Here is a 16,372-nt window from a genome sequence, read left to right on the forward strand (position 1 = left end):
CGGCTTTATTTGTCACAAGCTTTTGAGGTTAAAGGGCACAACATCTTATGCCAAATAAAATATATTACTTTTTAAGGTGTCTCAAGACTATCTGTAATAATAATAATAATAATAATAATAATAAGAAGAAGAAGAATAAGAAGAAGAAGAAGAAGAAGAAGAAGAAGAAGAAGAAGAAGAAGAAGAACAACAACAACAACAACAACAACAACAACAACTTGCTAGTCCGAAAATTGAAGCTCTTCTCATGATCATTCAAGCCTCACAAATATGGGAAATGGTCTTAACAGAGATGGGCCATGATCTGACATGAGGTTCTACAATGGAACTGCTCATGCTTGCTAACTATTTGATCTCGCACATTTTGCTTTGATCTCTCTGGCAAAAACCCAGATAGGGATGACAAAGTGCCTGTGAACCACCTTGAGCTTTAATGCATTTGGAATCATGTGAACGAAGATCTGGAAATGACCCTAAAGGCCATCTTGTCCAGCCTACATTGGCATGCAGAAATCCACAACTAAAGCTTTTGCAGCAGATAGCCAATGCAACCTGTTTAAAAACCCTCTGGTGAAGGAGAGTTTCCACTGTTGAACAGCAGTTGCCACCAAGAATTTCTTGTGAACCTTTCACTTGAATGTCATGCCAGATGGGGCAATCCCAGCAGTTGTTTCGGGAGATGAATTTCTCCTTTTTTGGGTTTCTAATGAATCCGCTGGCTTGGGTCCCACCCACTTGCTCCATCTTCTAAACTGTGTTCGGTGTCTCCAGATTTGATGCTTGGTTTTAGGTTTTCCAGAACTAGCGGGTTGACCATGTGGTTGGAAGAGATGCTGCTTCAATCTGATCCAACAGGTGTCTTTTTGTGTTCTTGTCCTACTTGCTCATATTTATCCCCTGTCTTAGAAGCCCATGGTAAAAGTTTGACAACATTCCCTCACCAGCTGCCATCAGCACGATGTCAACCAGACATCCTTAATCCTCCAACTGGGAAGGGGAAGATCTTCAACCTGTATGGTTCTGTAGACCTGGAGGTCTTTGATGTCATTATTTATATCATGTTTTATTCTTTTTTCTTTAAAAATTGTCCTGTTGTCAGTTCCTTCCTTCCTTCCTTCCTTCCTTCCTTCCTTCCTTCCTTCCTTCCTTCCTTCCTTCCTTCCTTCCTTCCTTCCTTCCTATGTACTTTAGCAAAAATTGCAGGAGGGAAGAGGAAAGGCAGAAAAAGGAGGTAACAGAAAGAGTGGAATAATAATACTTTTTTCTTTGCGAAGCAGCCAAGTGTGGTAATTTGCAGCCTGCGAAAATAATCACACTAATTTCATAATTGTTCAGGGCGGGGGGGGGGAACTATAGCTTTGCTAGATTAAGGATTTTTTCCCCCTGTTTGTGTTTGTGTGAACATGCGTGCATGCATCTGTACGAGCATGTTTGGAAAAATAACAATACAGCCCCCAATGCAAAGCTTCAATCCTGCGCGGTGCTGAGGGCCTTTTTTTCCTCTCTCCTAGAGTTTCTTACAATAAAAGTCACCATGCTCCTGTTGGTGTGGACGCGATGTGGTCACCAACTCTGCTGGATTCAGCTAATTGTTGCCCATTGTAATTTTACCTTTCTTTTGTGCATGTCCCTTTTCTGTGTTTTTTTTCTGGGGGTGGGCTTTTTGCGCTCCTGCCAAACAACACAAGAACCTCAAGACAGGGAGGTAACAGCTGTGGCTTGGCTGCCGCTTTTGTGCATTAGAGGGCACGGATCGGAAGAAGAGAAAGACACCAACCACCCACTTGTAGACTAATAATTAGTCTTCTGAATGCTCCTAAATTAAATAAGTGTTTTATCCACATGACTTTGAAAAAGGTTTTGGCTTTCTCCCCCCCTCCTTTTCCTTTCCTTATTTTCCTTTTTTTTTTGGTTTTGTTTTCTGTACAAATAATAGGTTTGAAATAGTTCTGAACCACTCCGTTTGGAGGCAGATTATGGATCTCTCTCTCAATTCACCCTTTTCCCCCCAGAACACTTAGCCATACAAAAGTCTTCCCTTGCTCCTGCCGAAGCCTGGTATTTAGTCACAAATATTCATCCCGCGTGGAGGCTCTCAAACAATGTACATAATGTGATGATGGGGAAAAGGTGTTTGGCATTTTGCAAAAAACTACCCACTGGTTGACACTCCACCTAGAACTGTGTGTGATGCATGGCTTTGAGGCTAGGTGCACTTCAGCTTCGAATTGATGTTGTGTTGAAGGAAAGACTGCCCACCAGGGCTTGGTGAGCTGTACTCCAAGGAAGATGCATTACGTAAAACTCAACGATAGCTCAGTGGTTTAGGTCTCTGGCTGTGGAGCCAATGATCTATCAGGTCCCTTCCGGTTCTGCAGTTCTAAGGTTATTATTAAGAACTGCTGGATAGCTCAGTAGTTTAGGTCTCTGACTTAGAGGTTGGGAGTTCGAATCCCCACTGGGCCTCCTTGACAGAGGCTGGACTGGATGATCCTTAGGGTCCCTTCCAGCTCTGCCGTTCCAAGAGGACGATGATGCGACTGAACAGTCTACAACGACCACAATGGTGGTGGTTGCTGCTTCTGTGGTGCATTTCCTGCTAAAACCCTTTCTAACTCATTTATTGAACCCTGATGGGTTTTGACTGACAGCTCTGGACAACTCTGATTGCAAGCGGTGCCATCATTTCCCAGGAGGCTGGTGGGACTGTACAGAAGAAGAAGAAGAAGAAGAAGAAGAAGAAGAAGAAGAAGAAGAAGAAGAAGAAGAAGAAGAAGAAGAAGAAGAAGAAGAAGAAGAAGAAGATGATGATGATGATGATGATGATGCAGGGGGAGATGTTATCCCTTTGGAGCAACTGTCTTTAATGGAGGAACTTGCAACTTGTTTTCTTAGGGAACCTGAAAGCTTAGGATGCGTGAAGGACCCTGAGATAACCTCCTGTTTTTTAAACTAGGAAGTGTTGTTGTTTTAAAACTACAGATAGTCTTGAGGCACCTTAAAGAGTAATCAGTTTTCTTTTGCATAAGATGTTGCGCCCTTTAATCTCAAAAGCTTAGACAAATGAAACAGGCCAGCTTTTAAGGCAGTGGTTTCTTAAAGCGCCCTTTAGGGTTGTCTCCCCAAGGGATCTGGGAAGACGGTGGTTCACATCAGGTGGCATTCGGGTCTCCCGATGAACTGGATCCTGTCCCAAGGCTAGGGCAGATAAAACTGCTGCTGTGATCAGTAATGCTGCAGCCTTTTTCCTTCAGTCATTGTGTGTAGTGTGTGTTTTTCTAAGACCGAAGCCTGCTCAGCTCTAGGCCAACAATAGTTGGAGTGTTTCTGAACAGGTAGCAACATAAGCTTGATATCAACTGATTTTTGTCTTCATGGTGGGCATTGCTGCTCAGGGCACCAAGTGTTGGAGGATTCTGACAGTTCATCATCATCCATCATAATCATCTTAGAACTTCATAGCAGGAAGGGACCCTGTGGATCATTGAACCTAGCCCATGTCAAAGAGACCCAGTTGGGAATCAAACTCCCAACTTCTGGCTCTGCAGCCACTGAGCTACCCAGCAAGTTGTAGTCCAGTAAGAAGTAACTTTTCCAAACTGCAATGAATATCATTTCCCTTTGGCCTTTCCTTTCTCCCCTTCACTACCCATCACTGGGTTTTGTCCTCTCTGTCAACATTTAAATTAGAGGAGATTATGTGGCCTGTGGTGACATGATACCCCCAAGACCATTTTTATGGCCCCTGTAAGGGTGTGTGTGAAGGAATCGCAATGTTCACTTTTTAACAAATGAAATGAAAAAAACATGTTTCTGGGGTCACCGCGCTTCTCTAAACCAAGATGTGCTCCCCATACCTTCACTTCCAAATCCATTTTGAGGAGCTGTTGTGATCTTTGCAGATCCCCGGATAATGCAAGTTGTCTACCCCTAACTGAGTTTGTAACCTTCTTGAAACAGAGTCTTGTGTATACCAGGGCAGTCGTGGCATCATGCCATTTCTGCTCCTTCTGGCTCTATATCCATACATTTCTGTGCTTCTATTTTTGTTTTTAAGGTGACAACGACATTGTGAATAATATGTATGAAACCGAGGCGGACCTCCTAGCAGGCGAGAGCGCCGAGGAAGAGACGGAAGACAGCATCATGTCACCCATCCCCATCGGACCTCCCTCCCCTCTCCCTACGGGAGAGGATTTCAACCCCAAGGAAGGCTCGCCGTACGAAGCGCCGGTCTACATCCCCGACGACATTCCAATCCCACCTGACTTTGAACTGAGGGAGTCTTCCATTCCAGGGGCAGGGCTGGGCATTTGGACCAAAAAGAAGCTTGAAATTGGGGAACGGTTCGGGCCCTACGTGGCATTTCCAGGGAGTACGTTGAAGGAAACGAACTTTGGATGGGAGGTAAGATGGCTGATGATTGAATGGCCTCTTGGGAGGGTGAGGAGAGGCAGAAGTAACTGTATGGATCCCGGGTCTTTTGGAGGTGACTTCTCTTGAGCTGTGGTGGTTATTTATGGTTATTAATTACTTCGGTGGTGTTGCGTTGATTCCCCGACCCTCTGATGCATGCATGATCTTATTCTGCTCTGAGCGCTGAAGAATTTCTGAGACCAATTTTTTTTTTACTCAGGTGCACATTTCTTACAGCCCTTAGAGTAATACCAGCTTGCTAAAGGTGTAACATCACATCTCAAACTGTGTTGAGCTTGACTGTGACCAGTGGACTCAGCAGCACCATCCTGACCAGCGTTTTAACTTCCTGCACCTTAGAGGGGTGCAACACCTAGAGCATTGTGCTATCAGGACTTGTCAGAGAGTGGCTTGCCCTATTCCAACATTTTCCCTTTGTCCAGTAAACCCAGTATTTGAGACGATGTCAGAGCACTGGTTTTGAAGCGTTCTGGATCGGGCTACTGCAACACATTCGATACGGGGGGTGCTTTTGAGACCTCTTTGGCCTTTCTGACAGATGCAAAATGCTACTACATCCAAGCTGTTCCCCCAAAGCTGCTTATAGGGAATATAGGAACCCATAGCTATAGCAGCTTTGCTGGCTACCAATTCATTTAGGTAGAGTTGAGTGTTGGTTATTGTTTATAAAGCTATATAAACCTTGGGTCCAGATTATTTGACCCTCCCCTGGAGATCTTTTGAGATCTTTAAGAAAGGCCCTTCTCTTGCTCCCACCCCCTTAGAAGCACATCTCATGAGCTCTCAAGAGAGGGCCTTCCTTATGGCTGCTTCTCCTTGGTGAAAGCTACGTTCGCCCCTTCCCTGATGTCCTTCTGTAGGCAGGCAAAGACTTTTTTATTAAGATAAGATTTTGTCACCCAATTGATGGAGGAGGAAGGTGGATGTTGTTGTTGTTGTTGTTGTTGTTGTTGTTGTTGTTGTTGTTGTTGTTGTTGTTGTTGTTGTTGTTGTTGTTGTTGTGTTTTTAAATGGCTTTGAAACCATGGTAATTTGGTCTTTGTTTTTAATGTTATTGTTTAAATATGGTTTTCTTATTGTGATTTGTTAGGGACTTTTTAGCTGTATCTGTTTTGAAATTCCTTTTGCAAGTGCCCTATGTCCTGTTATGGAGAAAGGTGGAATGAAAGTTTTTTTAAAAAGTGAATAAATAATCAAAGGGCAGTTTATTGCAGGGCTAAAAATTCTTCCTGTACGGTTCCACAACCTAGTGCTTGAACCCACATGAATCTGTTCCTGGATTAGAGAAGCGAAGCTAACAAAATAAACAATCAAAGGTTGAAATACTCAGTTTTCCATATGCATGGCACAGAATTTGCATTTGCATTTGAATTTTGTTGGCACGAAATATGACGGCTCTTTTAAAAGTGTGCAGAACGTAACATTCAGGGGTCTATCCTTGGAATTCCGGTGCAAACATTTTTTCCCCCATTGGCTTTAACCACTGTCTCTATTCCAGTCCTTGAATTTATGGCAAAAGTCTTTAGTCAGTGTCTAAAGTCCTCTCTCACACATGTTATGTTGTAGGGGTGCGCGCGCACATGCATGCTGTGGATAAATTTCTCTTTATTTCCATTTGGCTTTGAACAGAGAAGCAGGAACTGGGAAAGTAATGCATGTTCTAAGAATATATTTTCAGGAATACTTGCAAGGTTTTGGGTCCAAGTCCGAAGTCTGAGTCTTTGGTACCAAGTACCAAGTCTGAGTCTTTGGTATGAAGTCCCAAGTCTGAGTCTCTATTTAAAAAACTGCTATTAAGGTGAATCTCTTTACAAGACACACACAAGCTATCAAAAGCAAAAGCTGTCAGAACATGCAGTGCCATTAAATTAATTACATTTATTCTTTTAGCAGAAGTCGCTCAGGACTGCATTGTTGCATCGCTTAGTAGACCTGCAAAAGTTGCTGTACCTGGCTGGTACTGGTGCTGCTGCTGGGCTGAATAACTTTCAAAGACGGTTATGGGAAGGATTGGCAGATGCTTAGGGAAAACACCTATTCCCACAAGCTTGCATTCCCTTGTATATGTGGCTTGTTCTCTTTTTAGACTTGCATTCCTCTTGCCTGTATAAATCCGCTTCTCCCTTCGCTTGCCAGAAAGCATTCATTCTAATTATGCTGGAGGATTTCCTCTGTACTGTATATGGTGAAATGTAAGGATTTTCCGTGGGGACCGTCGGAGCCAGTTTCAATGAGACCAGCGACAGTGGAAGCATCGGACTGATTTCTCGTCCATCTGTGTCTCAGATTCATGCAATGGCTCATATTTGTCATATCCCGAATACGAACTTGAAACAGAGTACTATGGAAAGGGGATGTGAAAGTCTATCCAGTTCTTTCACTTTTTCTCCATGCTGGATTTTTTTTAAAAAAGCTGCAAGTTGCAAAATTCCTCAAAAATGGGCCAAGGTTAAATTGTCACTCATCTGCAAGTGAATGTAGTTATACTCAGCATGGAGAGAACCATGTTGTATTATGCACTAAAGATGAGAAAAACAAAGTCAACCCTAACTCACTTCTATCATCATCATCATCATCATCATCATCATCATCATCATCATCATCATCATCATCATCATCGTATTAGTACTACTACTCCGAGTAGTAGGAATCTTAGAACTGTAGAGTGGTAAGTGACCATATCATTAATCGAGCCCAACCTCTGTCAAGTAGACCCCGTGCAGGGAATCAAACTCCGAACCACTGGCTCGGCAGCCAGAGGCCTAAAATGCTCAGCTATTCAACCACCTTACATTGTTATTTCAAGTTAATAATAACCATGTGCCATCAAGTCCATTCTGACTTACATGCGGTCCAGAGAGGGCACACATACCTTAGGAATGCTCTAGAGGCGACATCCATGACCTCAGATTTTCTAAGAAACCTCCAATTTCTTAGAAAATCTTTTAACGAAAAGTGCTCCCTGTGCTTTCTAGTGAGCAACTATTGAAAACTAAATTAAATTGGGGGTTAGGGCAAGGGGCAGAAGTCATAGGCATCTTCACTGGATGATAAAATTTTTTCCCCACAACCCGCAAAGTACATAGCCTATAAAAGTATCTGCTCCTAGGCAGGCGGTTGAGTCTTCTAGGATTCGTGTCCGTCATGTCCAGGAGCTCGTCAGGGGAGAGGTTTATGGGACCTTGACGAGGCCGCAGGCCACATCCCGCCTTGGTTGGAGCAATTTGTTCGCTGGGAGCTTTCCATGGTGCTGCAACCCTTGACACATCATTGCTCTTCTTTATTCCACCGCTATGGACGGATAAGAATGGACTAGGTTTTGGAACGAGACATTGGATCCATCTTTGATCCTACAAGGAATTCTTCTGCTCCTAGATATTTCAGATTTCCCCATCCATTAGCAATGTGAAGCGATACAGGGGCTAGGAAGTTGCTTTTATACGGATTCATAGAGTAGGTCTCCAAGGTTTCAGGACATATTCGTTCTCTAGCCCTATCTAGAGATATTCGGTGGCAGTCTCTCAAATCAAATCAAATAAATTTATAGACACCCAAATTCACATATAATAATTGTCTCACCACCCCTTCCTTAACTTTCAAAATTAGGTGAGATCATGATGATGCCATCATTTGTCTTGGTATTGGAAATATTCCAGGTGAGGCCAAATGTTTTGTGAAAGCAAAATAGCTTCTGGAAAATTCTGAAATTTTCTAAAATGGCCCATTTTTCCCTTTAAAAGGTATAGAACTGTGGTTCCCAAGTTTAGTTCCCCAGATGATCTTGGATTAAAACTAGCTGCATTGGCCAGGATTTCTCATAGTCCAAGAACATTGGGGGATCCAACGTTGGGGAGTCCTGGTCTTGAACAACCCCAGACTTTACTTTTGGAAGCTTCCAGGAGTGTTGGCTGTGTGATTCTTGGGACTATGTGTGACCCGTAAGGCACATGATCTCCACCCCTGATCTAATCTACGATCTCCTCTCTTAGGAGAATGTTACTAGAGCCACAGGGTCTACTTCAGCGACGTCATGTCTTGAGTGTCTAGTCTTGGTCTTGTATCTTGGTTTGTCCTCTGATTCAATGGTCCATTTTTTTCTTCTCATCTTGATCACCCTTTATCTCAGACAACCAGTTTCACAACTTCTCCCAGCTTCGGCCTCCTGTCTATTGTCCAGGAAATATGGTGTGAATGGGTTATTGAATATTGATTCAGATTAAACCAATCACCATGTCTTTTTATTGTATTATGGTTGGTTTGGACTCCCAAAAGGTGGATGGGAAAAAAAAAGGAAACATTGCCAAATCCATCAACGTAGTTTTCTGCTACATTTAACAAAGACGCCTTAGAGTCCTGTCTTGCTCAGGGATGCTTCTACCACGAAACTCATAACTTTTGGAATGTTTGATTAGCACCACCTTCCAGAGTTGCTTGTGGAAATGTCTCTCCCTCCTACGTCCTTCTCCCCCCCCTTTCAGTCTTGGAAATATTGGGCCATTCCGAGGAGGGTGTGGACACGAGGCAGCCTTGGATTTGCACACATTAAATATATATATTTTATGAGCTATATGGAAACACCTTGTGGAATGAAGAAAAACATTCCTTAAGGAAGGCAACATGTCAAAAGTGGGGGGGCGGGAGGAGTGGGGAAGGAGGTGTTGGCTGCAAAATAAATGGCTTTTTAAGGCTGCTCAAACAATTTGTTGAACAAGTTACTGTACGTCTAGGCTGCTCATCTGCTTGTGATTTCATGTGGACCAGAGAGCAAAGTTGAGTGTAATGCCTGGTAAATACAGTACAATCAAATTGACTCAAAGGAAGTGAAATGAAATGCTCAGCTTCCTCACCCTTGCTTAGACTGTGAAGGCTGAGCTGGGAAACGTTATTCTGACTTTCACGGGCTGAGTCTTGTACACCTGGGCATAAGTCTTGGTAGATTTACTGGTGGGTACTCCTGAACAAAGCATGCTGGGGGGTTCTAGAGATGAGTTTAACTCAGCAGTGGAGCCATAGCCAACAGTCAGTCAATCATCTCTCGCCAGTCTCACTGGGCTAGCAAATGGTGAGGAGCCAAATGGTGAGACTTATAGAATCATAGACTCATAGAATAATTGAGTTTCTCAATGCAGAAATCAAAATCAAAGGATACCTGCCAGGTGGTTGTATAAATTTATCTTGAATGCCTCCAATATTGGAGCACTCACCACCTCTCGGGGTAACTGGTTCCGTTGTCGTACTGCTCTAGCAGTTAAGAAGTTTTTCCTAATATTCAGTCTAAACCAGGCTTCCTGTAACTTGAGCTCCTTGTTGTGTGTCCTGCACTTTGTGATGACTGAGAACAGATCCTACCCCTTCTCTGTATGACAGCTTTTCAAGTATTAGAAGGATGCTATCCTATCTCCCCTCAGTCTTCTCTACTCAAAGCTAAACTTGTCCAGTTCTTCCGGTCTTTCCTCAAAGGGCTTGGTTTCTTGTTCCCAGATCCTCCTTCTCTGAACTTGCTCCAATTTTTTTTTGGCATCGTTCTTCAAGGGTGGTGTCCAGAACTGGATGTAGTACTTGAGATGAGGCCTAACCTGTGCTGAATAGAGAGGGACTAGTACCTTGCAAGAGTTGGAGACTCTACTTCTCAATAAGTGGTAGATAAGGGGGCTAAACCTTAGTAAGACTTCCTCACAGTAATAGCCATTTGATTATGGAATTGACTGCCTCAAAAGGGAAAACTAATCATGGTTCGATTGCAAAGTCAAACGTTTTGGGTCTCATTTTCCTGTGTGACAGTTAACCTGCGAGGGAATGTAAGATGTGGTTTTGTTCAAAATATATGGAACTCCAAATGCCTTTGTGGCGGTTTTGTGCCATCAAGTCAGAACAGACTTATAGTGACCTTAATAGAGTTTTCAAGGTAAGTGAGGTATTTAAGGAGTGGTTTTTACCAGTACCAGTAAATACCTTTAGCATCCTGAAATGACTCTTAAAGTCTTGGAAGTTTCCTCAAAGCGAGTGATTGTTCTGAACACTTTGCTTCTGCGTTGGGTCAAACTTTGTTCTTGTGTTGTCCTTATGAAAAGAAAAATAGCCTTTGTTTACTTTCACACTTCCAGTCATGTTCCATATCTCCTCTATTTGTTGAATGCTGTTCTTGGTTCAGTCCATTTCTATTATCTGTTACATATGCTGTTGACTTTGTGATATTGTTAATTTTGTGCTTTTCGCCGTATACGTGAGAAACCTCCCTCTCTTCATGGTAGTCGTCATGCTTCCTCAAGGCTCCTTTTGTTTCCTTATCTTTTTCTGAAAGAAACAAGTCTTTGTCTTTCCATTCCAACAGTTACACACACACACACACACACACACACACACACACTCCTAGCTCTCTAAGCTTCCTTTGGATTTTGTGGGGTAACAATTATAACAATGATGATAATATCCATAATAAGGGTAGTATTCATTGTGATTTTTAGGCAAGTCCAACGTCTACCTAAAAATGTGGGGAAACATACCAAATCGGGGGCATTTATAGACGTAGTTCTAAAATTATAGTAGTCCTGGAATGAGCTGGAATTGTCAACATGTATACATTACTGAAACAGTGATGCCTATGTTGGTTCAGGCATGTCATGAGAATGGCTGATGGTCGGATTCCCAAAGATCTCCTGTATGGAGAAATAGTGCAGGGAAATCACCCCAGAGGGAGACCACAGCTGCAATACAAGGAGATCTGCAAGTGGGATCTGAAGGCCTTAGGAGTGGATCTCAACAGATGGGAAAACCTGCCCTCTGAGCGTTCAGCCTGGAGGCAGGCCGTGCATCACAGCCTCTCCCAATTTGAAGAGACCCTTGTCCAGCAGGCCAAGGTGAAGAGGCTGTACCAAAACCAGCAAAACCAGGGAGCTGGACAGGGGGCAGATTGGATTTGTCTTCAGCGTGGAAGGGATGGCCACTCTCGAATTGGCCTTCTCAGCCACATGAGATGCCAATTACTTGTGCATTCCTCCTTCATACATTTTCCAGACTGTTGTCGCAGCTTTACGTTATGCATATTGAACGACACAACAAAACTCCAGTGAAAGGGACCTCGGAATTTGTTTCCAGAACCAAAACAGAATGTGAGCTCAGAGACCTTTCGAGGGAGTCTCCATTGTCGCTCCCCTCAAGATTTTTTTTCATTTCGGAAGACTGGTTGAGGTGGAGAAAGTAATTTTGTTGCTGCTGTTGTTAAACAATCGGGAGCCACAAACTCTGGCAGGTCTATTATAAATCACCCAGAGATCTACCAGTAAACCCCGGTCTTATTTTCCACCTAGCCTAGCAAAAATCTTTATAATCTGTGGCTTCTCTTCCAGCATACTTTTTACAGCTATAGAGTCTGGGTTTTTTTTTGTTTGGGGGGGGGACTGTGCTTCAGAAAAGGGATTTATAAAACATCATCCGAACTGTTGAAAGCAAAAGTATTTCTTGCTGTCTCGCTCTCGGTTCTGCTATCAGAGACAGGTTAAGAGGTCACTTTTAGCCCACCACTGCCAAAAAGTCCAGGACTAAGTTTGGAAGGGGTTAGAAACATGAATATATAAGGAACGAGATGGGATTTTGCTTTTTGGTGGTGCAAGCAATTGAACAAGAGAGAGAGAGAGAGAGAGATCTGTGCACACCCAGTGAAAGAATGACGAAGAATACCACTGTGATATTTCTCTATTTATTTCCATAAGGGGTAATAACTCATCAGTAATCCGGCAGAGGGCATTTACCTTAAAATAGAACACTCTGATTCACAAGCAGAAATAGGAAATAAATGTTTTCTTTTCGTCTTTGAGAGACATCTATGAATGCCAGCCTCTGAACCGGTATTTTATCATCTCTATTAAAAACAAAATTGAGAGCAAGAACCCAAGAATAGCCCATTTGTGACCGCCGGGTTTGAAAAATAGCTTTTCTTCCCCCACTCGTCAGAAAAGTATTGCAAAAAAAAAAAAGAGAGAGAGGCCTGTTCCCTTTTTCCCCTGGACGGTCCCTCTTCCTAAGAAGGCCGCTTTGCGCACTGTCTCCGTTTCTTCCTTCTCTCGCCCAAGAGTTGAGGATGCAGCAGAACAGTGGAACAGGGGTTTCTGTTGTTGGTAGTACAACTTTTCCCCCCTTGTTTTTCCTTAACTTCATAATCTGGTGGCTTTAAACAAACAGAAAGGATAGTAAAATTCTTAGGGATGCAAAGCAGGCAACCTTGATGAGTGCCCTTGAATGAATGCTCCCATAAAGAGGGAGGGGGGACAGGGAGAGAGAAGAAAGAGAGGTGAACACCGACCAGCCGATAGGCATGGCTAATGGCCAAGGTAGCTTCCCCACTGTCCCTCCCATTTCATTCATGAGCCCCCTAGGTTGGAGGGCTTTGGTCACTCTGAGCCAGTGAACTCTTCACTGGCTGTTTTGCCTTTGTGCAAATCTGAGTTGCTTCACATCCCTAATTATTGGGGTTCTTTCCACGCTTGGAATAGGGATACCTTTAAACTGGTTAAACTGCAGTCCTGCAGCTAAGACTCTGCTCATGCCCTGGGTTTGATCCTGATAGAATCAGGCAGCCAGCTCAAGGTTCATTCAGCCTTCCATCCTTCTGAAGTCAGCAAACGGTAGTGCCCAAATGTTGTGGTGTGTGTGTGTGTGTATGTGTGTGTGTGTGTGCATGTGTATCTTGCATAATTAAATTATAATCTGCCGAGAGAGTGCTTTACTTGCTGTGAATATAAGCAGCACACTTTTGCTTTTACACTTTAGAATTTGGCCAGCGCTGATCGGTCCCGATGCCATTTTGGTTTGTTTCTAAAGAGATCCACTCCATGTGTGTTGATAATGGAGAAAACTTGATTTTTAAAGGGGGGGGGGAATGAATGTGGGAGAAAGTAAAACAGATTCATATTCTCGTCTCTGTTGCTTATCCAGGCTTTTGTGTTGCCTCTGATTCATTGGTGTAACTCCTCAGTTTTCTCCAGGCTTCCGTTTCTTGTATCCTCTGGTGTTGAAGAACAAGAAGGCAAGACTTTCTCTTTAAACCCTGAGTGGACGCCAGTTAGGTGTAATTAAGATCCAGACTGATAACCATTAAATTGGTTTACAATGAACGAGGACACACAGGTTCAAGTGGAAAGGGTAATGAGAGGAAAGGGTGCAGTAAAAAAAAAGAAAATCCATCCCCTAACGACTCCCTTTCCTTAACGACTCCTTCTGTCTGGGTGATGCAGTTGCCTTAATGGTTGTTTGGCTTCCTTTTTCGAAAGCATGTGCCTTCCGAGAAAGGGGACACTTTTTAAAAACGGAATGATCTTGTAATGTCCCTCAAATCTTTTATCTTGATTTCTTTTTAATTTTGTGTTTCTGATCTGAAAGCAGGCACATGCACACGCACGCACACACACACACACACAATTTTTGAACACCAAGTTCCAGAACACTCCAGTTTACACATAACCAGCAGCAATCCCAAACAAGGGATTCTGGGACCCTGTCTTTTAGTTTTAAAGTAACTTTCCCCATGTCCAGGATAGCAGGCCTTTTATGTGTGAAAATGTCACTGTGGTGTTATTAAAAACAGAGCTGAGGTGATGTTTCTCAGAAGATGCTTTTCTGCAAAGTTCTCAAGAAGGGGGGGGGGGCGGGCAAAATATGTTTTTAAGGTTTTCTCCTCAGTATTTTTTAGTAGTTCATCCTCCACCTCCTGGGAAGGCAGGATTTGACCCTGAAACAATGCTAAGCCAGAGACATGGTGGAAAATGCAAAATGACAACCAGGTTGCCATTATTGTTGCTGCTTCTTTCACTGGGACAACAACAACAACAACAACAACAAGCAAAATGACAATAACTCAACAAGCTGAGGGGGAGGAAGAAAAGAAGCTAGACCCATATTTGCCAATCATGGTGACCAATGCTACCCCGAGTGGGAGAGATTTTTTTTTTCCTGTTCATGGAGCAATTTGTTCAGTTTGTCTTTCTGTCCAAACAAGTGTGTTTGGGGGCGGGGGGGGCGGGAAAGAAAGATTTCAAGAGAGATCGAAAGAGCCCTAAATTTGGAGCTCTTGAGAGAGGGCATTTGACACCTCAAAATCTCTTAGATGTTTTATCTAAGGAGTTTCCTCCAAATTTGCTTCCACACCTTTTCTCGTGCAAAAATTCAGTGGTACGAAAAATCGCGTCTGACAAATCTGCGGTATATCTCTTCCACAGGCCTGGAGATTTATGGTGAATGACACAACGGTGTCTTTGCCTCTTAACTCTCGAGGGAATATCATTGCTTTGCCGTGGCTTCTTATACTTTGCCTTGCAATAATCCTGCGGTTGAATTCTTTGAAGAGAGAAGGCTGGCCTTTCTTCCTACCTTCTTTTCTTCTCCTTTTTTATCTGATTAGCCCAGCAGTATGTTCCTTCGTTCTGAGATAATGCCCGGGTAAAGAATTATCTTTGGTTTAATTGCACATTTTATTGTGTCATCCCTGTTCAATCATGTTCGGAAAATACCTGCATTTTCCAACTTCTCTCCCCCCCCCCCCCGCCTCCCTTTTTTTCCCATTTAGATCTTACTAAAGTCCATTCTACCTTATCAGCACAGTAATTTCACAAGCAGAGCTTAAAATTTCTGCCATTTAGGTCTGGGCCATTGTCTGTCACAGCTGCAGTCAAGATAAACCCTCACCCAGAACAAAGTTGGTATGACCTTTTACAAGCTGGATCTGCCTTGTTTCCCTCCAGACTAATTTATCAGCCTTCATTTCAAGGGTAGATTCTCAGCAGACGCCTCAAAGAACATTACAGAGAGCATGAATGAACAGGGGGATTAAGATGCTTGGCGTCTCACTCTCTCTCTCTCCCCCCCCCTCCATCTTTTCTTTCCCCCTTCTTCCTCTTTCCCTTTTCTATCAGACACCTTCTTGGATTTACTGAGATGTAAGCTGTAAATGACCGTAAGTTGTGAACTGCCTTAAACTTGGATGGCTAAAGGAAGACATTGACAAAGACGCTCACTCGTAGCGCTGACGACCAAAGGAGCTTCGCACCCTCCCATTCCTCTCCTCCCTTCACACGCAAAGCCACACACACACACACACACACACACACACCACAAACACAGAGGCACAAGTGTGGAGGCATTTTTCTGATAGCTGTGTTCCTCCTTATCTTTTAGCAGCTCTTGACTGCTGGGGATGAAAGAGCCCCTGCACATCTCATGACCTTCCGAGAGACAAAATTAGCCGAAATCCGTCCATGAATGCCGGACTGCAAGGTGCTAAGCTCTCCCTCCCTTTATTATGGGCCGTTCTAAAGCAGAAACTCAAAGAAGAGGGCTCTCGGATTCTTGATCGGCCTCCAAACGCACCTAGGGGGTTGGGTTGGATCCTTAGTCATACTGAGAAAAATTCCAATGACCGAATTATTGGACCAGATTGGCAGGAAATGGCTAGCGGGTGAGCCTGGCGGGTTTAGGGTTGACATTTTGGTTCCTGTGGCAGAAAGATTCAGGACGCCGAGCGATGATCTTACCATTGTAGTTCGGTCATAACTACAATCGTCCACTTGCAGAAAGCTATTCATGGCAGGGGGACGCCTGGCAGGGGAAACAGTTTCCAATGAGAACTTTCGCTCTTGGGCCATGTAGAAGCCAACCCAAGAAATAAAAGGGAATGAAGGACTTTTATGGTGGGCACCACACAGGGATGGGTTGGTTTCATGGTGAAGATCAAAAGTGCTCACATTCTTGTCCCAGGAGATCAAACCTCTTTTGACGCAGGGGCAAGAGACGACTGTCTGAGCACAGTATTATGGTCTGGTTCTACCTACCTGTCAAGGTTTTCTCGGTCACGATAAGCCACAAGTACAGCACTCCAAATACTAGTCCTTATGCCAGAAATCAAATGGTATTAGCTTCATTACAGCTAATACCATTTTACTTGCTT

At 43.5% G+C, this 16,372-nt stretch overlaps 1 protein-coding gene across 3 annotated transcripts in view; it reads left to right on the forward strand.

Annotated features, from left to right (window-relative positions):
- Positions 1-16,372, forward strand: part of PRDM16 (PR/SET domain 16) — a 391,730-nt gene that overhangs the window by 144,509 nt on the left and 230,849 nt on the right. For all 3 annotated transcript variants that reach the window (XM_072977672.2, XM_072977673.2, XM_078379110.1), the window contains exon 2: positions 4,058-4,407. In XM_072977672.2, coding sequence (XP_072833773.2) covers positions 4,058-4,407 — 350 coding nt within the window. The remainder of the gene's footprint in view (positions 1-4,057; positions 4,408-16,372) is intronic.

This window comes from Pogona vitticeps, chromosome 7 (genome assembly GCF_051106095.1).
Source record: "Pogona vitticeps strain Pit_001003342236 chromosome 7, PviZW2.1, whole genome shotgun sequence".
In the NCBI taxonomy this organism is placed as follows: Eukaryota; Metazoa; Chordata; class Lepidosauria; order Squamata; family Agamidae; genus Pogona; species Pogona vitticeps.